The sequence below is a fragment of the Mus caroli genome, chromosome 8 (genome assembly GCF_900094665.2).
Source record: "Mus caroli chromosome 8, CAROLI_EIJ_v1.1, whole genome shotgun sequence".
Lineage (NCBI taxonomy): Eukaryota > Metazoa > Chordata > Mammalia > Rodentia > Muridae > Mus > Mus caroli.
Window position 1 is genome coordinate 118,266,235 of NC_034577.1, and position 19,459 is coordinate 118,285,693.

The 19,459-nt window shown below is 43.4% G+C and overlaps 1 protein-coding gene across 11 annotated transcripts in view; it reads left to right on the top strand.

Annotated features, from left to right (window-relative positions):
• Positions 1-19,459, top strand: part of Pard3 (par-3 family cell polarity regulator) — a 542,245-nt gene that overhangs the window by 87,588 nt on the left and 435,198 nt on the right. For all 11 annotated transcript variants that reach the window (XM_021170615.2, XM_021170616.2, XM_029480762.1 and 8 more), the window contains exon 2: positions 9,944-10,045. In XM_021170615.2, coding sequence (XP_021026274.1) covers positions 9,944-10,045 — 102 coding nt within the window. The remainder of the gene's footprint in view (positions 1-9,943; positions 10,046-19,459) is intronic.

The window sequence follows — 19,459 nt, forward strand, 5'->3', positions numbered from 1 at the left end:
GAGTGCTGGGATTAAAGGCGTGCGCCACCACACCCGGCATCTCCCCATATTCTTAGCTATCAGATCTGTAGAAAGTTTTAATTTTAAGCCTTTAAAAAGATTTATTTAAATGATACCAAATCCCTCTCCGCCTCCAGTTGCATAGCAGGTTGAAGGTTGAGCTCCGTGGGTAGATTAATTGCTGTGCACGTGTAATGCCTTCTATTTCATCCTAAGCATCGATTAAAAATTTCCATCCCGGCTCCCCTCTCACGTGCCTGACAGTTTTACACCCTGGAATACTGATTAGGCTGGCTTCCTGTGTTCTCATGAACTCGGTCACTGCGTTTGTGTGAAGTTACTCTGGTTTCCAGTGTGTTATGGGACAGTCCAAGAATAGTTGGGGATTAGCCATATCTGCTGACAGCTGTCCAGGCTGAGCAGTGGGAGGTGTGGTGGGATGTACCATGTGATGATGATGTCCATAGGGCACATCCCAGCTCACACTCTGGGCTCTGTCTCTGCAGAGAAGTCTTTCCTGAGATTCCAGCTCCAGCACCTCCACCCTCCTCTGGCCTGTGGCCACCTGTGCCCCAGGCTATGCTGCCCCCTCTTTTAGTCAGTCAGCATGGAGGACCATGACTTTCTTAGACTTCTTTGCTCAGGAACCTCAGCTCTTCCTTGTCTTATAAACAATTCTCTGTGTTAACTTTCTTGGTTTAAAGACTTGGGACAATTTATATTTTCCTAGATGTATGTTGTGCAGTTGGTGTTTCCTTAGTATGGGGATATATAGGGGGTATATATATATATATATATATATATATGCATGTGCATGAGTATTCATGTAGCTAGGGGTATGTGTGCACATGTTTGTGTATGTGTGTGAGTATGTATGTGTGAATGTGTGTATGTATGCTTGTGCATGGGTGTTCGTATAGCTAGGGGTGTGTGTATGTAAGTATATATTTGTGTGAGTATATATGTGTGTATGTACATGTGTGTATAAGTCTCTGAGTGTGTGTGTGCATGTGTGTGTATGAGTATGTATGTGTATGTGTGAGTATGTGTGTGTGCATGTGTGTATTTGTATCTATGTGTGAGTGTATATGTGTGTGTATGTGCATGTGAGTGCATGTGTGCGAGTATGTGTGTATATGTGAGTGTGTGTGTATGTATGTGTGAGTGTAAGTATATGTGAATGTGTGTGTATGTATGTGTGAGCGTTTGTGTGTGCACACATATGTGTGTGTGTGTAGGATAAAGTACAACTTTAGGTGGCATATCAGGGCACTGTCCACTTCTGTTGAGGCAGAGACTCATGACCTGGAGCTCACCAATTAGATTTGATTGTTTGGCCATCTGGTCAGTGAGCATGAGGGATCCTCCTCTTCCTGCTTCTCAGGCACTGGTATTACAAGTACAAGCACTTCACCTGGCAGGTTTCCATTGTTCTGAGGATTGGACTCAGGTTCTCTTGCTTGCAAGGCAAGCACTTTACCAACTGAGCTGTCCTCCAGCTTGAACAGGCTATTTTAAAATAATTGCCAATGTCATGACACTTCATTTATGAATATTTCATGATTTATTCCCTAAGAAGACCATTTCCTTCAATATTCACAAGACTGTTATTACAATTAGGAAAATTAACAACTTCTAACAGTTATTTGGTACATAATTTACAGTAACATTTTTCAAGTAGTTCCCCAAATGTCTTTTATGATGACTTTAAACATTTTTGCATGTATTAGGTATGATGGAGCAGGCCTGTAATCCCAGCCATCTGTTCAAGGAAGGCCTGCTTGGACTATAGAGAGCAGATTGATGGCCAGTTTTGAAGCTGAGTGAGACAGTGCCTCAGTGCCTCAGTATTAAAAGCTGGGGATGTGTCTCAGTCAGTGGTAGAGTACTTGCATAGCATGTGGAAGGGCCTGGGTTCATTCCCCAGTACTATACCCTTAAAAAAACAAAACAAAACAAAAAAAAACCAGTGGTAATGTGAATGGCAATTGGAGCCTTATGCAGATAGGTAGGAGCTCTGGTATTGAGCCATATTCCTAGCCTGACTTTCTTTTTCTTTTTAAAAACTCTAACAAGGATCCAGCTAAGAATATCATCATAGTTTTTATTCCTTTTGATCTTGAACCCTGTTATTTTAAAATGACAGACAACATTTTTCCTTATAAAAATTCGAGCCACTAATTCATCCATTGCCTAGCTTCTTAGCTATTGACAGGGAATGGCAGTTGCCTTCCTCCTATGTGACAAGCACAAACCATATGTTTTGAACGGAGTGCCATTAGATGCTTCTTCAGTATGACATTTCTCACGTACGCTGCTTCTCATGTACATGTCAGCAGGCATTCCCTTCAAACATGAATGTGCTCTTACTTAACATTGCTCAGGTCACGACTATTTGATATGACAAGTTTCTTTAACTGTCCTTTTCACGGGACTTTGTCTTTAGCGTCCTATGTTATGCTTAGGTTAGGCAAAGTGGGTTCTCTCTGTTTCTCTGACTCCATCACCATCTCTGTCTCTGTCTCTGTTTCTGTCTCTCTCTCTCTCTCTAGATTTCATTCACTTTTATTTTATGAGTATGGGTGTTTTGCCTGAGTGTGTGAATTTTAATCATGTCCAGTATATCCAGGGGCCAGAAGAGGGCGTTGGATCCCGTGGGACTGGAGTTACAGACACTTGTAAGCCTCCTTGTGGGTGCTAGGAACTGAAGTTGGGTTCTCTGGAATAACAGAGAACAGTTTGTGTTTTTACCTGAACCACCTCTCCCTTAGTCCTTGGCCTTTTCTCTTTTTGAAGATCGCTTCAGTTGTGTTTCTATAAAGCCTCATACATTTTGTCTTTGTCTGGTTGCTCACTGGGTTCTCCATCCATCAAAGCTGCCTGTTGGGAAGGTTGTGAACTGATTGGGTTGGAACGTTCCTGCTGCCACCAGAAGAATGGAGAAGAAAGCTGTGTCAAGAGCTCCTTCTTGGTGTGGAATGACAGAGGAACCAAAGACTTCCACACCTGTTCTAATGGAAATGACGAGAGAAGAAGAGGGCAATGGCAGCCCAGTGCCCTGGGAGACACTGCCTGGTTCTAAAGGAACAAGACATGCAGGGTTATTCGTGAACTTGAACTTTACCTTTCCCACAATGCCTCTTTCCTTTTTGATCAGCGAGATGAGTAATGGCATCCACTCTCCTGTGGGGCAACAGATTTGTGGGGCAACAGATTTGTGGGTTGCTGGGCGGTGTTGAGACATTGGTGTGGGTGTGGCTTGGGGTTGAGAAGGGCATTAGTCACTCCCAAAAAGGGATGCAGGTCATTTCATTGTTGGATGTCAGCTGTGACCTCTGAACATCCACATCCCCCACTCCTGTTGAGAAGGCAACAGAAATGTGTTTACTCTTCAGTTCCCACAGCAAACTGACAGCTAGCTCCGTAAGTTCAAGGTAAAGGTGTGTATTTCTGAAGTGGAAATGTGATTAAGGCAAAGCCACGGAGGTTGTGGCTGCTGCCTTGGAAGACCACTGTTTCATTAGACAGCTGCCACAGTTTAGATCACGAGTTTAAAATGTCTGTTTTGGCTTACAAACATTGGAGAGACAGTTACAGTACTACCAAAAATGAAGAATACTTCCTTCGACTGGTCCTACCAGCTTTCAAAACTGATATGTTTTCTCTTAGTATAGTTATTAGCAACAGTGGCTTCCTTATCTTAGGGATGTAATTACCTTGTGGCTGATTGGTTCAATGCATGCTTAGTATTAAGTGATTGTCTTATCACTTAAGGAAAATTCATCTATCTATCATCTATCCATCCATCCATCCATCCATCCATCCATCCATCCACCCACCCACCCTTCCAGGAATGGCAGTGAGTGCAAGCTGCCTTCTCTAACAACCCATTCTTTTGGAACCCACCACCATATTTCTATATAAATTGCATTTATTATTTCTTGATGAGTTTTTTTTTTTTTTAATTATAGTTTCTCACTATTTAGTTGACTGATCCTGTCCATTGCTCAGTGTGTACTTCCTTTCTCTCCATCCCAGAAAACCAGTCTTGGATCTCTGTCATGGTTTGTGTGTGTCCCTCTCATATACATGTACTTATTAATAGACTGTCTTCCACCAAACTTAGTTATGGTTTTGGTTAGGTTAAAAGCCCAGTGTTCTTCACAGTGCAATGCTGCTTGAGCTGAGTCTTATGGCCCTCTCTGCTCGTTTGTGCCATCCCCGAGGACTTCTGTGCTCTGACACCTAACTCTGCCCCACTGCTGCTGGAAGGCAGTGTCTCAGTGAATTTGCATGCTATTTCCACATCATCCTGAGACAAATCGCTTCGAGATCCTGGCATCTTCATTCTATGTGGGTCATGCTGTAAGTCTGTTCTCCAACAGCTTTCTGGGGCCTTGCCACCATTCAGCGTCAGCTTCTAGTGATCTCTGTGGGTCAGAGGATTCTTTTCCTTCACACTGGATGTCTGCTTCATAAGCCATGATACTCTTGCTCACAGACTAGTCCTTGTTTTGTCGGAACACATCTTCCAAGACTTTTCCAGAGAAAGGGACAGTGAAGGTTACATTTCTTTAAAAAAAACAAAAACAAAACCAAAACAACTACAAAAATCATTTTCTGTCTTTCAGTTTTACAAGTAGACAAGGCGCGGCTTCTACGATAGAGTGTTTTTTAGGCATCTTGAAGCCACTGGAATAGGCTAGTTTGCTTCCTGCTGATGCTTTTTTGTGTTTCCTTTTTAATTTTTAAAAGTTGGTGCATTTTGGGCTAGTGATGTGTTTCTTTGGATTGAAACACCTGCCACCAAGCTTGACTATCTTAAGTTCAGTTGCTGGAACCCACATGGTGGGAAAGGAACAAAGTATTCTACAGGTTACCCTGTAACAGCCGCACATCACACATGTGCTCACGTGTGTGCACATGAATACACACACACATACACACACACACACACACACACACAGCTCTAGACTTACAAGAATATCAAGCATGCCACCATACACAGGCTCCCCCTTTTCTCATCTTTCTACCTCTACCTCAGGAGTGCTGGGATTACAGGCATGTACCACCATTGCCAGTTTTTATGTGCTGCTGGAAATGGAACCTAGGGCCTCATGTTTACTAGCAGGTAGTCTTCCAACTGAGCCTCAGGCTATACCCAGTCTACTAACAGTGGGTTGTTGTGAGATGTTGGATGTATTCCAACTGTATTTTGTCATATCGTTACCTAATATTTTGGTGGGGATTCCTGTATTTTGACACATTGCATGTTATGGTGTGGCCCGAGGCTCCTGCTTTCTCTGCAGGTCTGACAGGAGCAGGTGGCATTTATAGTAGACCAGGCAAGTATGTCGTAGACAGCACAGTATATGGGGTGTACTCTTGTTAGTTACTCTTCAAGTCTAATGTGTAGTCTGAAAGGATTCCTGTGCCACGGTCTGTTGTGGCTCTGGCCTCCATTGCTGGCCTCTCTCTATAGTAGGGGTGGATGCTCATTAGTGGGAGTTTCAGGCCCCGGTCATGCCTGTTTGGTCTTTAATTCCCATCTTGATATTTTATTACCCCATTTTTTTCAGTTAAAGTATTACTCGAAGTTAGAGCAAGGATGTGTTTGTTGTATGTAGAGCTGTATGCTGGCCTTGGAGTGTACCTCAGAGGCAATGTAGAGTATCTTACTCACTGCCGGTGCTGCATAGAAGGGAAGCAAGCCACAGTAACAGCAGCGAGAGTGATGTGTGAGATACAGTAAAACCCCGGGTCTCAGCTTTGACAGCCATGACTGTCACAACAGTAGATATATCAGAGAGTTTAAAAAGATAATTTTAACAAAAGAGAAAACTTAGGGAGGAAGAAAGTAGAGAATGGTAAGTAAGTGAAAAGTTAGAATATTTAAAACTGGAGAAAGTAGGGTAGGTAGAAAGTAAAATAGGAGATTAAGTATTAGGAGTGGGGGAGAGTTTGAATTCCCAGGGTTCAGGAAATGTATGTAGGAAGACTGCAAGTTCAAATCCAGCCTTGTTGACATAGTTATTTCAAATCCAGCCTTGTCTACATAGTTCCAGACAAGCCAGGGATACACAGAGTGGTACCCTGATTAACAAAATAAAACAATCACCAGTGCCCTTCCTGGTCTTAATGCTGTGCGGTGAGGTAAATCCAGACGCCCTTCTGATCTCTTTTTTTTTTTTTTTTTTTTTTTTTAAAATGAGGAGAGAGTCATTCATGTGTTCATTCTCTCTCCTGAAAGTCCCTTCACGGAGCTCATAAAAGCCTGATACATATAAGAATCTGACTGTTGAATCAGGGCCCTTCCCGAGGTAGAGTCAACAAGTCTCATGTTCAGAAAGCCTTGGTCAGCTCATGAGAAGATGGGAAAAAAATTATGGGATATTTCAGAGAAGAGACAGTGATTGGCAGTGTGAGATTTTGCCGGCAGATAAGAAGGATTGAAAAGAGGACCGATTGCATGTAGCGATGCAGAAACTTTTGGTGACCGGAGAGCAGTCATGGGAGGAAACCTGGCTGCAGCAGGACTATAGGAGATGAGCCCAAGGCAACAAGCATGTGGAATAATTTAAAACAACGTTTCTGTGCGTACACATAGGTGTGTGCGTGTTCTTGTGCCTGTGCATGAACCATGCATGATTTGGACAGCCCCAGAGATTATCCTGAGGAATGCTATCGGATGATTTGAGATTGGGTCTTTCATTGGCATGGAGTTCACTATCTAGGATAGATTGGCTGATTGCCTTTGGAACCCCAGGGATCCTTTGGTCTTCTGGTTGTCTGTGCTGGGATTATAAGCGTGTACCACCGCACATGGTGTGTTATGTTGTTGTTGTTTGCTTGTCCATGTTTGGCTTTTTAAACACATTCTATATGTACCGCACTGTTGCATTTACCCCATAACTATGTAAACTATTCTGACAACTCTATGATGTCTTAGGTATTTTTAAGATATTCTTAAGTTTTGGATGGATGATTTTGGAGCTGATGTAGGAGGAGGTAGGTGTGTGAAGAGTGAGTTCAGTGAGCTGTTTTGAAGGGCCATCTGCTTGTGCATGTAGACAGGATATAGAAGTGGAAGTTGTCATTTAAGCTGGTTAGTTCATGTTAGTGCTTGCAGGGTGTGGGTGAGTGGCGGAGGGCAGAATGCACTTGTCCTGACTGGCCAGGAGGTGATGGCTGAGGGTCTCCTTTTCCTTATCCACCACAGGACATTAGATGCTAAATTTCCTTAACACAGTTAATATACCATTTGATTTAAAGACCAGGATCTTGGAAGGTGGTTTGTTTTGGGACTTTGGCTGCCAAACAGAGGTTGAAACAACAAATTCTGAAACACTCAAAGTGGCGGTCTTAAAAGCACCATGCCGGTGACATTGAGATTAGGAGATTGTGTGGATCAGTTAAGCTACATAGTTGAAGAGTGTGCTTGTAGATATGTGTCTGTTTGAATCTCTGTGTCTGTTTGTGTATGTGTCTGTCTGTCTGTATGTAAGTATGTATGTGTGTATGTATATGTAGTGTCGTGTACATGTCTATTGTCTGTCTGTTATGGTGTGTGTGTATTTATTTTGGTATACATGTTGGCTAGTTTTATGTCAACTTGACATAAGCTATAGTAATTTGGGAAAAGGCTGAGAAAATGCTTTCCTATGATTTGCCTGTGGGCAAAGTCTATAAAGCATTTTCTTGACCAGTGATTCATATGAGTAGGCCTAGCTCACTGGGGGGAGTCCACCTCTGGACTGGTCCTAAATGGTGTAAGAAAGTAGGCTGAACAAGCCATGAAAAGCAAGCCAGTAGCCAATAAATAGCACTCTCCCTCACATCTTTCAATTTAGTTCTGGCCTCTGGGCTCCTGTGCCCTAAAACACATAAATGAAATAAGTCCTTTCTCTTCAAGTTGTTTTTTTTTTTGGTCATGATAGTTGGTTGTATTACTAGAAACCCTAACTAAAATAGCATATAGTGTGTGTGTGTGTGTGTGTGTATGTGTGTGATGTCTGTGTGTTGTTTGTGTGTGCTATGTGTGTATATGTCTGTGTATATGCTTGTATATATCTGGTATATGTGGCATGTTTTTGTGTGTAGTTTGTATCTCTGTGTGTGATATGTTTTCAACCTAGATGAATGGTTCCCTTTACAGAGGTCCCAGTAGCTGAGGTGCTTTTCATGGCCCTGCTTATATCATTATATAATATTATAATATTAGTAAGGTCTGAGCTGCTTGTCCTTCTGGCTAGACAGTGTCAAGAATAGTGATTCTCCATCTCTGTAACACATGTTGTGCATTAGGGGATCTGCGGCATGCCTGTGTTAGAGATGAGTTTGGGCAGTATCCAGAGAATGTTGACCTTTGCCACTGTTAATGTTTTATAAAAAGAAAGAGAGAACCGGGAATATGTTTGGTAGAGGTGAGGTATGGTGCAGGGGAGGGGATGCCTCTGCGGGCCCATGCTGAGGCATTCCTTCCCCTGAGGTACCAGGCATATGACGTATATAGTATGGAATAGATCTTATTTAGGGTGTGGGGAGTGGAGTTGAAGGGGTAGAGACAGAGAAAGGCAGAGAGAGTGGGGGAGGGTAGCGGGAGTAGAGGCCAGCCATGTACACATGGGGGGTGAGATAGGGAGAGAAGGGACAAAGAGGGAAGAGGATAAGAGAGTAAGAGAGTGAAGAGGGGGCAAACAGCCTCTTTTATATTGAGTTAGGCATCCCTGGCTGTTGCCAGGTAACTGTGGGACAGAGCCTAGAAGGAATGCTAACAGCCACCTTGCAACATCTTGCCTCATAGATCTGGTGGAATCTGCTTTTGCTAACACACTCATCCTTTGTCTTCAAGAAAAGATTGTATCAAACATCCTTTCTTAGGAAAGAACAGAGCATCAATACGACTTTTGGGGTAGGAATTCTGTGTTTTAGGAAATCAGTGTAACTTTGGTGTAGCAATTCTGTGTTTTTGGGAAATCTTTGATCAACTTTTTTTTTTATTTCTATATGAGTACACATATCAGAGTTTTATTGAGTTCAAGAGCAGCTGTGCCCTTCTCAAATTACTTGAAAACAAGATGTGTGAGTGTGTTTAAATACGCCAATAAGGAATATTTAAAAGTTTTAAGTGTTATCCTCTCTTTTCTCCCCCAATTCCACCTTGGAGCAAAAGGGTCTGCATCACACATTTTTTGATGGATTGCTTTAAGTAGTGTATTACACACATATGTATGTCTGCTGGGTTTGACTTTTTTGTTGTTGTTGTTGTTGTTGTTTTGTTTTCAAGACAGGGTTTCTCTGTGTAACCCTAGCTGTCCTGGAACTCACTCTGTAGACCAGGTTGGCCTTGAACTTAGAAATCCGCCTGCCTCTGCCTCCCAAGTGCTGGGAGTAAAGGTATGCGCCATCACTGCCCGGCGGGTTTGACTTTTTTAAACAAAGGCTCACACCTCAGCCTTTTTGGTTCATGTGCCAACTTGTCAACATCTCCTTCTGTCCAGGCCTGTTTGAGAGGAGCACGTAACTCTCCAGGGTGTGCAGCATGCTGTCTGCAGATTAGCACATGTGAGATTTCAGATGCAGAATGTGTGCTGCTTATGTATTTGTTTTCTATAGGTTGTTCTGCGGGGATTCTTGCATGGCTTGTATATCAGATAAGGAAAAGTCTGATCTACTTGAGAGGAATCAGTGTCTTTTGAGGGCAGGAGTTTTCCTGTCACCATAATGGATGGTATGGAGCCAAGGGGAAGTATATATGAATGACCTATTCATAGAGGAAGAGGAAGACTGACTCTGCCATGAGTTGAACTTTGTGTGGTGTTTTAATTAGCTGTAATATTATTGACGTTCCCTTTCATGGGTCAGGAAGTTATTAGGTTTAAATCACTGAATTCCCTTTCAGTGACACTGATGTATCTGATGTTTGTGTTTGTCTTTTGCTCAGGATCCAAACTACTGGATACAGGTGCATCGCTTGGAGCATGGAGATGGAGGGATTCTAGACCTGGATGACATCCTCTGTGACGTTGCTGATGACAAAGACAGAGTGAGTTCATGGCTGGGGCAGTCCTCTCCAGTGGCAGTTTCCCTGGATGAGGGGGGAGGGTGGCACGAAGCCCTTCCCTTCTGTGCTAGAATCACAGATGACAACTCACCCGGGTGACCGCTCTCTCCCCGTTGCCCTGATGTCAGGCTGTGATGCTTTTCCTGATACTGGGGTTTCATACTTCAGCTTTCGAATTTCTAAACGGAAACATTTACAGTGTAAACACCACCAAGGAGTCTTTGCCAAACAACCCTTTCCCTCGACAGCATTTCCAGTCCATCCTTATGAAGTTCCCGTTTCCGATCTTGTTGGATACATGGGATCTTTTAGCTATGGTTCCATTGCTGGCTCAGAGATGGTCTGGTGTAATGACTGGGTCGTGCTGAGCCACTGACTTGCTCCAAGATGAGTGTGCATGCCCCGGGCACTTCTGTCTGTGATGTATGTGCGTTCTCGAGAAGCTGCCTCTCCTGCTACCTTTGGTCTGTGGCTTCTCACTACCACCTTAAAGTCAACCTAGTACATTCATGTCACAACCGTAGCAGCCCAAGCCAGTTTATGCATGCTCTCCCACCTGCTTGGGAGGAATGGGAGGAGAGTGTCTCCTAGCATGATAAAGAGTGTGGCTGGGTGGTTGGCCCCCACATATAGACGCCAGCAGATTGTTTATTGCAGTGAGGCAATGAGAGGGGCTGGGCGTAAAGAGCTCTGTGCCCACACTTTGTGCTGTGTTTGAGTTGAACTGGAATTGCACAAGGACTTACAGCCTCAGACTCAGTTGTATTACCACAGGTGTGTGGAGGCAGCTGAAGATGGCCCTGTGTCCTCATCACACTCCAGGGTTCACACAGGGCATTAAACCAGCCAGGCCACTCAAAGAGGCTAGAGGACAATGAGGTTGTTAGGACATTCACCATGAGCGCTGCCCTGCTCACTCTTCTCCTTGCTGTTTCTGGGCTGAGCTGGTGAGCATAGCTGCTGACTCTTGCTCAAACCCATGCTTGGGATATAGTTGATATCATGCCTGCTCAGAATTGGACAGAAACCGTGCGTATTTTCTTGAAATCTAAAGAAAAGCAAGAATCTCAGGCACAAATGTTGAGGACTTCAAGGGGACTGACTTGCCAGTACCTGTTACTGTGGGGTTTGTCTTTTGTGGCTACCATGAGTCAGGAGCATACTGTGTCAAAAAATGCAAATCTTTTAGGCCTGTTTGTGACTTGATGATGGTTTCCTTGGGGGCCATTTCCCTCATTTGGGGTTCTCATGTAGCAGTGGTCACTCTCAAGTGGTTTCCTGAGAGTAGTGAAGCTGCTCTCAGTTTGTAGGTTTTATAGGGTTGGGGAGCCGGCTTCAGATACCACCAAGCCTGCTAGACAAATTCAACCTCACAATTCTGTTTCTCTAGAACTACTTCTGGTAACACAATCTGTATTTGTCAGGGTTCTCTAAATTGTGTGTGTGTGTGTGTGTGTGTGTGTGTGGCGAGGGGTGGTGTGGTGTGAAGGGGGATATTAGCATGCCTTACACAATACAGTTCAGAGAGCTGAACAGTGTCTTTCTGACACTGGAGAGGCCGAGAATCCAGTAGTTGCTCAGTTCACTGTGTGAGATGTCTCAGCACTTCCAGTTTGGCACTGAAGGTCTGGAGGATTCCTGGAGAGTTGCTTGTCTTAAGTCTGCATTAGGAACCTGAAGAGGTTGACTTTAATGCTGTAGCAAAAGGGCAGGTGAGCTTGCCAGCAAGAGTGAGGTGAGGACATGACACCCAGAGCACAGCTTCCTTTTTCCATGCCCTTTTATGTAAGCTGTCACTAAAAGGTGCTGCCCACATTTAAACGGAGTCTTCCTGTTTCAAGTGGCTTTCATTTTAGTTGATCCAGTCAGGTTGGAAATCTAGATGAGGCATCAAAAGTCTATTCCTTGTTTGATGGATGCATATAGCTATACTTAAAATATATTTAATATTTATATTTTAAGTAGTTGGCAAAGCCCCTGAGAAATGTTGAGTTTTTAGCGTCCCGTAACTTAAATTTGGTAACACAGATTCACAACCCTTAACCACTGATATTATTTCAATTGATGTTACATTGCATGGTAAAGAAACAAGAGGACAGGAAAAAAAAAATCTACTCAGTTCATGTGTATTTATGCACACACACTTTTTGAATTTTTAAAACAAAGTGCATAGGTGAGAAACACGTTGGTTGCGTTCCTCAGTTCCGCCACTGGTCATATGGACTTGGCTGGTATTTACGACTGCTTTGCTTTATTATCCATCATGTATTTCCTCCACTGTCAGCCTGCACCTCAGCAGGTCCCGGTTCTTTTCTTGGGAAGTTGACTCATATTTTCATTTCTGAATGGTCTGTGCCCTTGGTCAACCTGTCTAAATTAGATTGTTGTAGTTTCCTATTGACTTTAATCACAGGACATGGTTTGCACCAAGAGATGACCTAAAGGATCTCCTATACTCCAGACATACATACAGACAGACAGACGCACACACACACACACACACACACACACACAAATCTCCATTGTAGAGAAACAATCCAATTTCCTCCTAGTAATCTGGATTAACCACCCCTCCTTACACTGTTATTTCTTTCTTAGCTTCTTGGTTTAAGGGTATCAGAAGCCCAAAGTGACAAGGAAGAAGTCTGAACTTCTAGTTCAATGGTATGTTTATTGTGTCTCCTGGAAGAAAGACACCCCCCTCCACCCCCATCCCCATACACTAAAACAAAAGTTTTAGACATCAGAGCACAAAAAGTCACTGGAACAAGCAGTCTTTAAAGTGGCTCAGGATGGGTGGTAGCAAGTAGACCATTCCTATTTCTGATTCCTGGACTGTGAGTCCCTGTTGTAGGACAAGCAGTGCCATATATTGGCCACTGATTCAAAGCATATAGCATCTTTTGGAAAACTCTGTTCCAGCCCTCCAGGCTATTGACGTCTAATTGGTGCTGTAACTGTGACTTTAAACATCCATTCCACCTTCTGTCATGTCGTCTGCTTCAGGATAGCAAGACCAATGAGTTTCATTACCATGCGACACTGCCACACTCTTTGGCTATGACACGAGTTTCTTGGCCAGAAGCAATACTGCATGGAATACCATTACAGTAGACAATGCGCCTTATGTAACGCCACACATGGTAGTTTTGGCAGAAGCACTATGTGTGGGCAAGGCAAATCCATAACCAGAACACGTATCTGTCCCTTCAGTGATGGAAGTGGTCTCAGTGTAGTCAACCTCACACCAAGTGGCTAGCTGATCACCCCTCGTGAATGGTGCCGAATGGGGAACTCAGTTTTGGTCTCTGCTGCTGGCAGCTCTGGCACTCAGCAGGAGTTCTAGCCAGGTCAGACTTGTTGGGTAGAAGTTCATGCTGCTGAGCTTATGCATTCTCTCCGTCTCTGCCCTCGTGGCTGCTTTGTTTGTGGTTCCATTGGGCAACAGCAGGAATGATTGTGGAAACAGGTTGAGTGCCTACGGAATAGTTGATCCTATCTGTTTATTGAATTTCTCTACTGAAGTCACCTTCTGATGAACACTCATTCACACAGGGCACTCATTCACATGGGAGATGTATTTTTGCACCTTTGGTCCTCTTCCCCAAATGTCCTTTTCACCAGCCAGGTTCTTTTCACATTGCCTGACCGTCTGCCAGGCAATCAGCTACAGGCCATGAGTCAGCATTTAATTACATATCTTGCAAAATGTGTGACCATATCCACTCCCTGGCATTCTGCTCACTGTGAAGATTCTCTTCACAAGAGTCATTTCAGGGTCATCCCAGAAAGAGGCTGTAGTTCCCTGCTGCTGTCTACATCTTCATTGTGTCTGCATAATATTAGCAACTGTTGGTAAGCCAGACCCTATTTTTCTTTGTTGTTTTTTTTTTTAATTTTTTTTATTAGGTATTTTCCTCAATTACATTTCCAATGCTATCCAAAAAGTCTCCAATACACCCCCCCCCCCCCCCCCCCCACCCCCCCCCCCCCCCCCCAGTCCCCTACCCACCCACTCCCACTTTTTGGCCCTGGCATTCCCCTGTACTGGGGCATATAAAGTTGGCAAGTCCAATGGGCCTCTCTTTCCAGTGATGGCCGACTAGGCCATCTTTTGATACAAATGCAGCTAGAGTCAAGAGCTCTGGGGTACTGGTTAGTTCATAATAATGTTCCACCTATGGGGTTGCAGTTCCCTTTAGCTCCTTGGGTACTTTCTCTAGCTCCTCCATTGGGGGCCCTGTGATCCATCCAATAGCTGACTGTGAGCATCCACTTCTGTGATTGCTAGGCCCCGGCATTGTCTCACAAGAGACAGCTATATCTGGGTCCTTTCAGCAAAATCTTGCTAGTGTATGCAATGGTGTCAGCGTTTGGAAGCTGATTATGGGATGGAGGGACCCTATTTTTCTTTTCTTCAGCCAACCAATCATTGGGCATACCATACTCCATGAGGGTATAGGTACATGCTTGGAACATTGTAGCAGAAATAGAAACTACAGGCATATGGACAACTTTTCTTTCTTTGTACCCTTAGAACCATTTTTGGGCATGGTCACACCCACATACCAATTAATTTGATGAATTGCTGCTTTGCAGATTTATCTTGATGACTTGGCAGATCAAATCACACCTAACTCATGATGGCAGTTCAGGTTGCGTTGTAACTTGGTGGCTCACTGTCAAACATTCAGTTTCCATTGAGGACCAATAGCAGGCCAAGAGTTGCCTCTCAAAGGGAGAATACTTGACTACATACAGATTGTGGTAGAACCTTGTTATAAAATCCCAAGGGTTTTCTACTGTGATTCACCCAGAAGGTCTTGCCACTGATTTCAAACAGCATCCCTATCTGCTACGGTCACCTCAAGTACCATTGGATCTACAGGATCATAAGGCCCAAATGGTGGAGCATCCTGTACAGTGGCCTGGACTTGTTGGTACTCAGGTACTCAAAGCCAGTGGTTTCTGAGTCACCTGGTATATGGGCTGGAGGAATACACCCAAATGAGGAATTTGCTACTTTTAGAATCCAAACAGGCCCACTGAACTAGCTCGACTTTCTTGGTGGTGGGAGAATCCAGGTACTTATCCTTCACATTAGGAATATCTCTGTATGCCCTACATGCCTGTACTCCTAGAATTTTCACTAAGGTTACAAGCCCTTGGATTTTGGTTAGACTTATTTCTTCCCCTCTGATACACAATTGCACTACCAACAAGTCCAAAGCGGTTACTGCCTTCTGCTCACTGAATCTGCTCAGCATAATGTCATTAATATAGTGGACCAGTATGATATTTTGTGGAAGAAACAGAAGATCAAGATTCCTTCAAACTGGAACTGAACAGATGGCTCAGTGGTTAAGAGCCCTGGCTTTCCTTCTAGAGGATCTGGAGTCAATTATCAGCACCCACATAGCAACTCACAATCATCTGTAACTCCAGTTCCAGGGGTTGGGGTGAATCCAGTGCCCTCTTTTTGTGCTCACACATACATTCAAGAAAACACTCATACACATAAAGTAAAAAATAAAATTCAACAACAACAATGACAAAGCCCTTTAAACTAAATGAAGACTTAGGGCAGGAGAGTTAATAAACCCTCAAGGTAAAATTGTTAAAGGTATCCTGCTGGCAAGGTAAATTGCTTCTGGTGATGCCTTTTAACAGAGCCCGAGTTCCAGGAGATATGCTCAGGTAAGTTCACCATACCTGGCTCTGCTGCTGCAGTTGAAGTCACCACTTGGTTAAATTTTTGACAGTCAGTTGTCATTCCCTATGATCCATTTGTAGAAGGTAAACCCTGGTTCTTGCTCCTGGCCCCATGCTCCCAGAAATAAAACTCAAACTCAAAATATATTTACAAATATCTTGACCATATAGCTAAGCTCTTCTCTGACTAGCTCACAACTTAAAATATCCCATTTATTTTAGCCTACATTCTGCCATGTGGCTGGTTACCTGTGCTCAGGTACCATACCTTTGCTCTTTTCACATCTTTTCAGCAAGTTCCCTGCCTTCTCTCTCCCAGAATTCTTTCTCTTTCCCGGTGTCCCACCTCTACTTCCTGCTTAAGCTGTAGGCCATAGGCTTTTTAATTGACAGGTGATGCATTCGTACAATACAGAAAATATTCTTTCTATATCTATCTGTCTTCTGCACAGGCCAGATAGAGTTTATGGGAGACACAATGGGGTCCTCTACCCCTGTATCATTCAACTTGATATTGTCATTAATTTCTGCAGTTCCAAGGTTGTGATATTGTTTTGCTTCACTATTTTCTCTGGTAGAGGCAACTCCAGTGGCTTCCATTTGACCTTCCCACAGGTCAGGCCACCAGTGTGAGAATTCTGTAAACTTCTAAGTGTGACTATCCCAGTTTTTTACCCTAGAACTGGGGAATAACCACAGGGTGAGTTTGGGACCCACTGAACCTACTGGAAATTTTACCTCAGTCAGAGCTCCACTGATCACCTGATCTCCACAAACCTCTACTTTCAGTAAGCCTTTCGATATTTCCTAGAATCTGTGCCAGTTTTAGAATTAATGTCCAATAGTTCCAGGGAGTCTGATTATCTCTTTTCCCACAAGGTACAGTTACACTAATGAAAGGCCATACATTCCTTCAAAGAAACAAAGAAGGAAGGGCAGAGGCTAACGTCAAAACCCTTTGATTTCTTAACAAGGTCTTTCCTTAAGGGGCTCTGCCTTTCCTTCGTTAAAGGGGTTCTGGGTCTGTTAACTGGCACAAGTTTGGAAACTGGTTGATGAGCTATGCTATCTGGCATAGCCTTTATTTGATCGGCTTTAGAGTTATAACTGAGAATGGAGGGGATTAGAGGTGATCATATTTGCATTTGAGAACTAGATCCATCTGTGGGTGTCAAGAATGAGTGGCAAAGTCTGAACTGGTTGGCAGCATGTTTTCCCAGGAGACAAGAGGCTGATAGAGGCTGGAGAATGAAGATGGCGGGTGGGGATGTTCTCAAGATTGGAGTGACTCCAAGTAGCCAGATGCCAGTGTGCGGCAGGAAGTACCACAGCCTAAGCCTTCTAACGTGGTGAGGTGTTAGATGATGAGAACCCAAGTACAGGTCTGTCTGTGACACAGAGGCAAACCCATTGAAATCAACTATAAAACAAGTCTTATATTTTTCCGATGCCTTAAAAATTTATTTTGAAATTTAATTTATTTCAATTGATTTTATGCCTTTGAGTGTGTTGCCTGCATGTATGTGTGTTCACCACACATGTTTCTGGTGCCTGGAGAAGCAAGAGGAGGGCATCGGATGCCCTGGAGTGTGTAAAGAAGGCTGTGAGTCTCGTGTGGGTGCTGGTAACCAAACCCAGGTCCTCTACAGTGCTCTTAATTTCTGAACCATTTCTCTCTATTCTCAGTATGCTTTAATATTAGCAGAACTAATAATAGTTACTGGAAAAAGTTAGAATGTTTCGCACAATGTTTTCCTGAGAGCTGGATGTAAGATAGACTGGGGTGGGGTGGGGTGGGGTGGGGGGTGGGGTGGTCTTTGAACTATCAACCTTAATATATTTTTTCCTTGTTAATTCTACTTTTTCTTCATTCCAGAAAGCATTAGGCATATCTAAAGAGAGCCTAGGATAGCAACATCTTTTGTGTTTTCAGCTTTTGTATGACTTAGTATGGGGTGAAAGGATGATTAAAAAGCTTTCTCAGGGATAATTGTGGAAGCGCTGTCAAGTGCTACCTAGTTAGGCAAGAAGAAGGGAGACAGCTACTCTTGCAGCCTTATTAGTCATTGCAAACTTACGACTGTGCTCCTGTTGTGTTCCTGGGGGTATCTCGGTATTAGTGGTGCCTGGAGCCACATGGTCTGCCTTTAAGTACGCAGTGTTTATTCCCCTCCCCCATGGCTTTGCAATATGAACCTCATTTTCCTACCTGTAAGTGGGGATAATGATTAAGCCTAACAACTGGTTTTAGATTGTGGTTAGTCCTGGGAAAGGTTAATTGCAAGCACCCTTGGCAATTGGTCACCAACACCACTACCGGTATGGTTACTGCTTTAACACCCCATCCCAAAGGCTTAGCAGCAAACATTAACCAGTGTGTTCTGGCCATTTGTTTTATGTAGGTGGCTAGTTTGCTTAATTTTACTTTTCTATCAGTTACACGAGGACTGGGCTGGGCAATGGAACTCATCTGTAATTGCTGGACAAAATGTATAGGCGTCTGCATCTTTAGATTGTATCCGTTCCCAATATAATGTCAATGTATGTATTCTTTTGAAAGAGAAAGGGAGCTGAGAGTTCAAGTTGATATTTTTATTATTTGAAACCCCCAAATCGTGCTGTTAAATGCTGTTAACTTTTCCTGCTTTCCCCAGACAGACAGACAGACAGACAGACAGGGATGTAGTTGTTAGTTTCTTCTTCATGCACGTTTTCTGGAAACAGATTGAAACACTAAAGCAGATCCTGCTATTAGCCCATGTGTCGAGGTCAGAGGATGGCTTGCAGGTGTTGGTTCTCTCTACCATGTGGATCCCAGGGATTGAACTCAGCTCAATGGCAAATGCCTTTACCTGCCAAGCCATCTTTTGCACTTCAAATGCACTGTCCTTCAATCATCGTCCTAGTCTTGAATATATCCTAAAGCCTTGGTCTTAAAATTAATTAATAATAAGCATATTTGTATGCTTTGTCACTTCTAACCAAATGGGAGCAGGTGAGTGCACAACTTGGTACATCTGCAGAGGTCAGGGGACAACCTCTGGTCAGTGCTCACCTTCTGCCCTGTTTGAGACAGTACTCACCTTGGCACACACCACTCCAGCTGGTTTGTAAGCTTCAGGGGAGATTCCAATTCTGGCTCCCATCTCACTTGCCAACCCGCCTTTATGTGTTTTCTAGAGATTTGAACTTAGATCCTCACACTTGCATAGCAAGCATTTTGTCCACTGAGCCATCTCCCCTAAAGCCTTGAGTTTTATAGTTTTTTTTTTCTTTTTAAAAAAATGATTTATTTAATTTTATTTTATGTGCATTGGTGTTTTGCCTGTATGTGTATGTCTATGTGAAGGTGTCAGATCCCCTGGAACTGAAGTTACAAGCTGCTAAGTAGGTGCTGGGAATTGAACCTGGGTCCTCTGGAAGATCAGCCAGTGCTCTTTAATCACTGAGCCATTTCTCCAGCCTCTGTAGTTCTTCCTTTCCTTTCCTTTCCTTTCCTTTCCTTTCCTTTCCTTTCCTTTCCTTTCCTTTCCTTCTCTCTCTCTCTCTCTCTTTTTGTTCGCTTGCTTTCTCTCTCTCTCTTTCTTTCTTTCTTTCTTTTAACTTTTAGACTTATTTTATGTGACAGTTTTTCCTCTTGTGTATGTGTCTTAGTCAGGGTTTCTATTCCTGCACAAACATCAT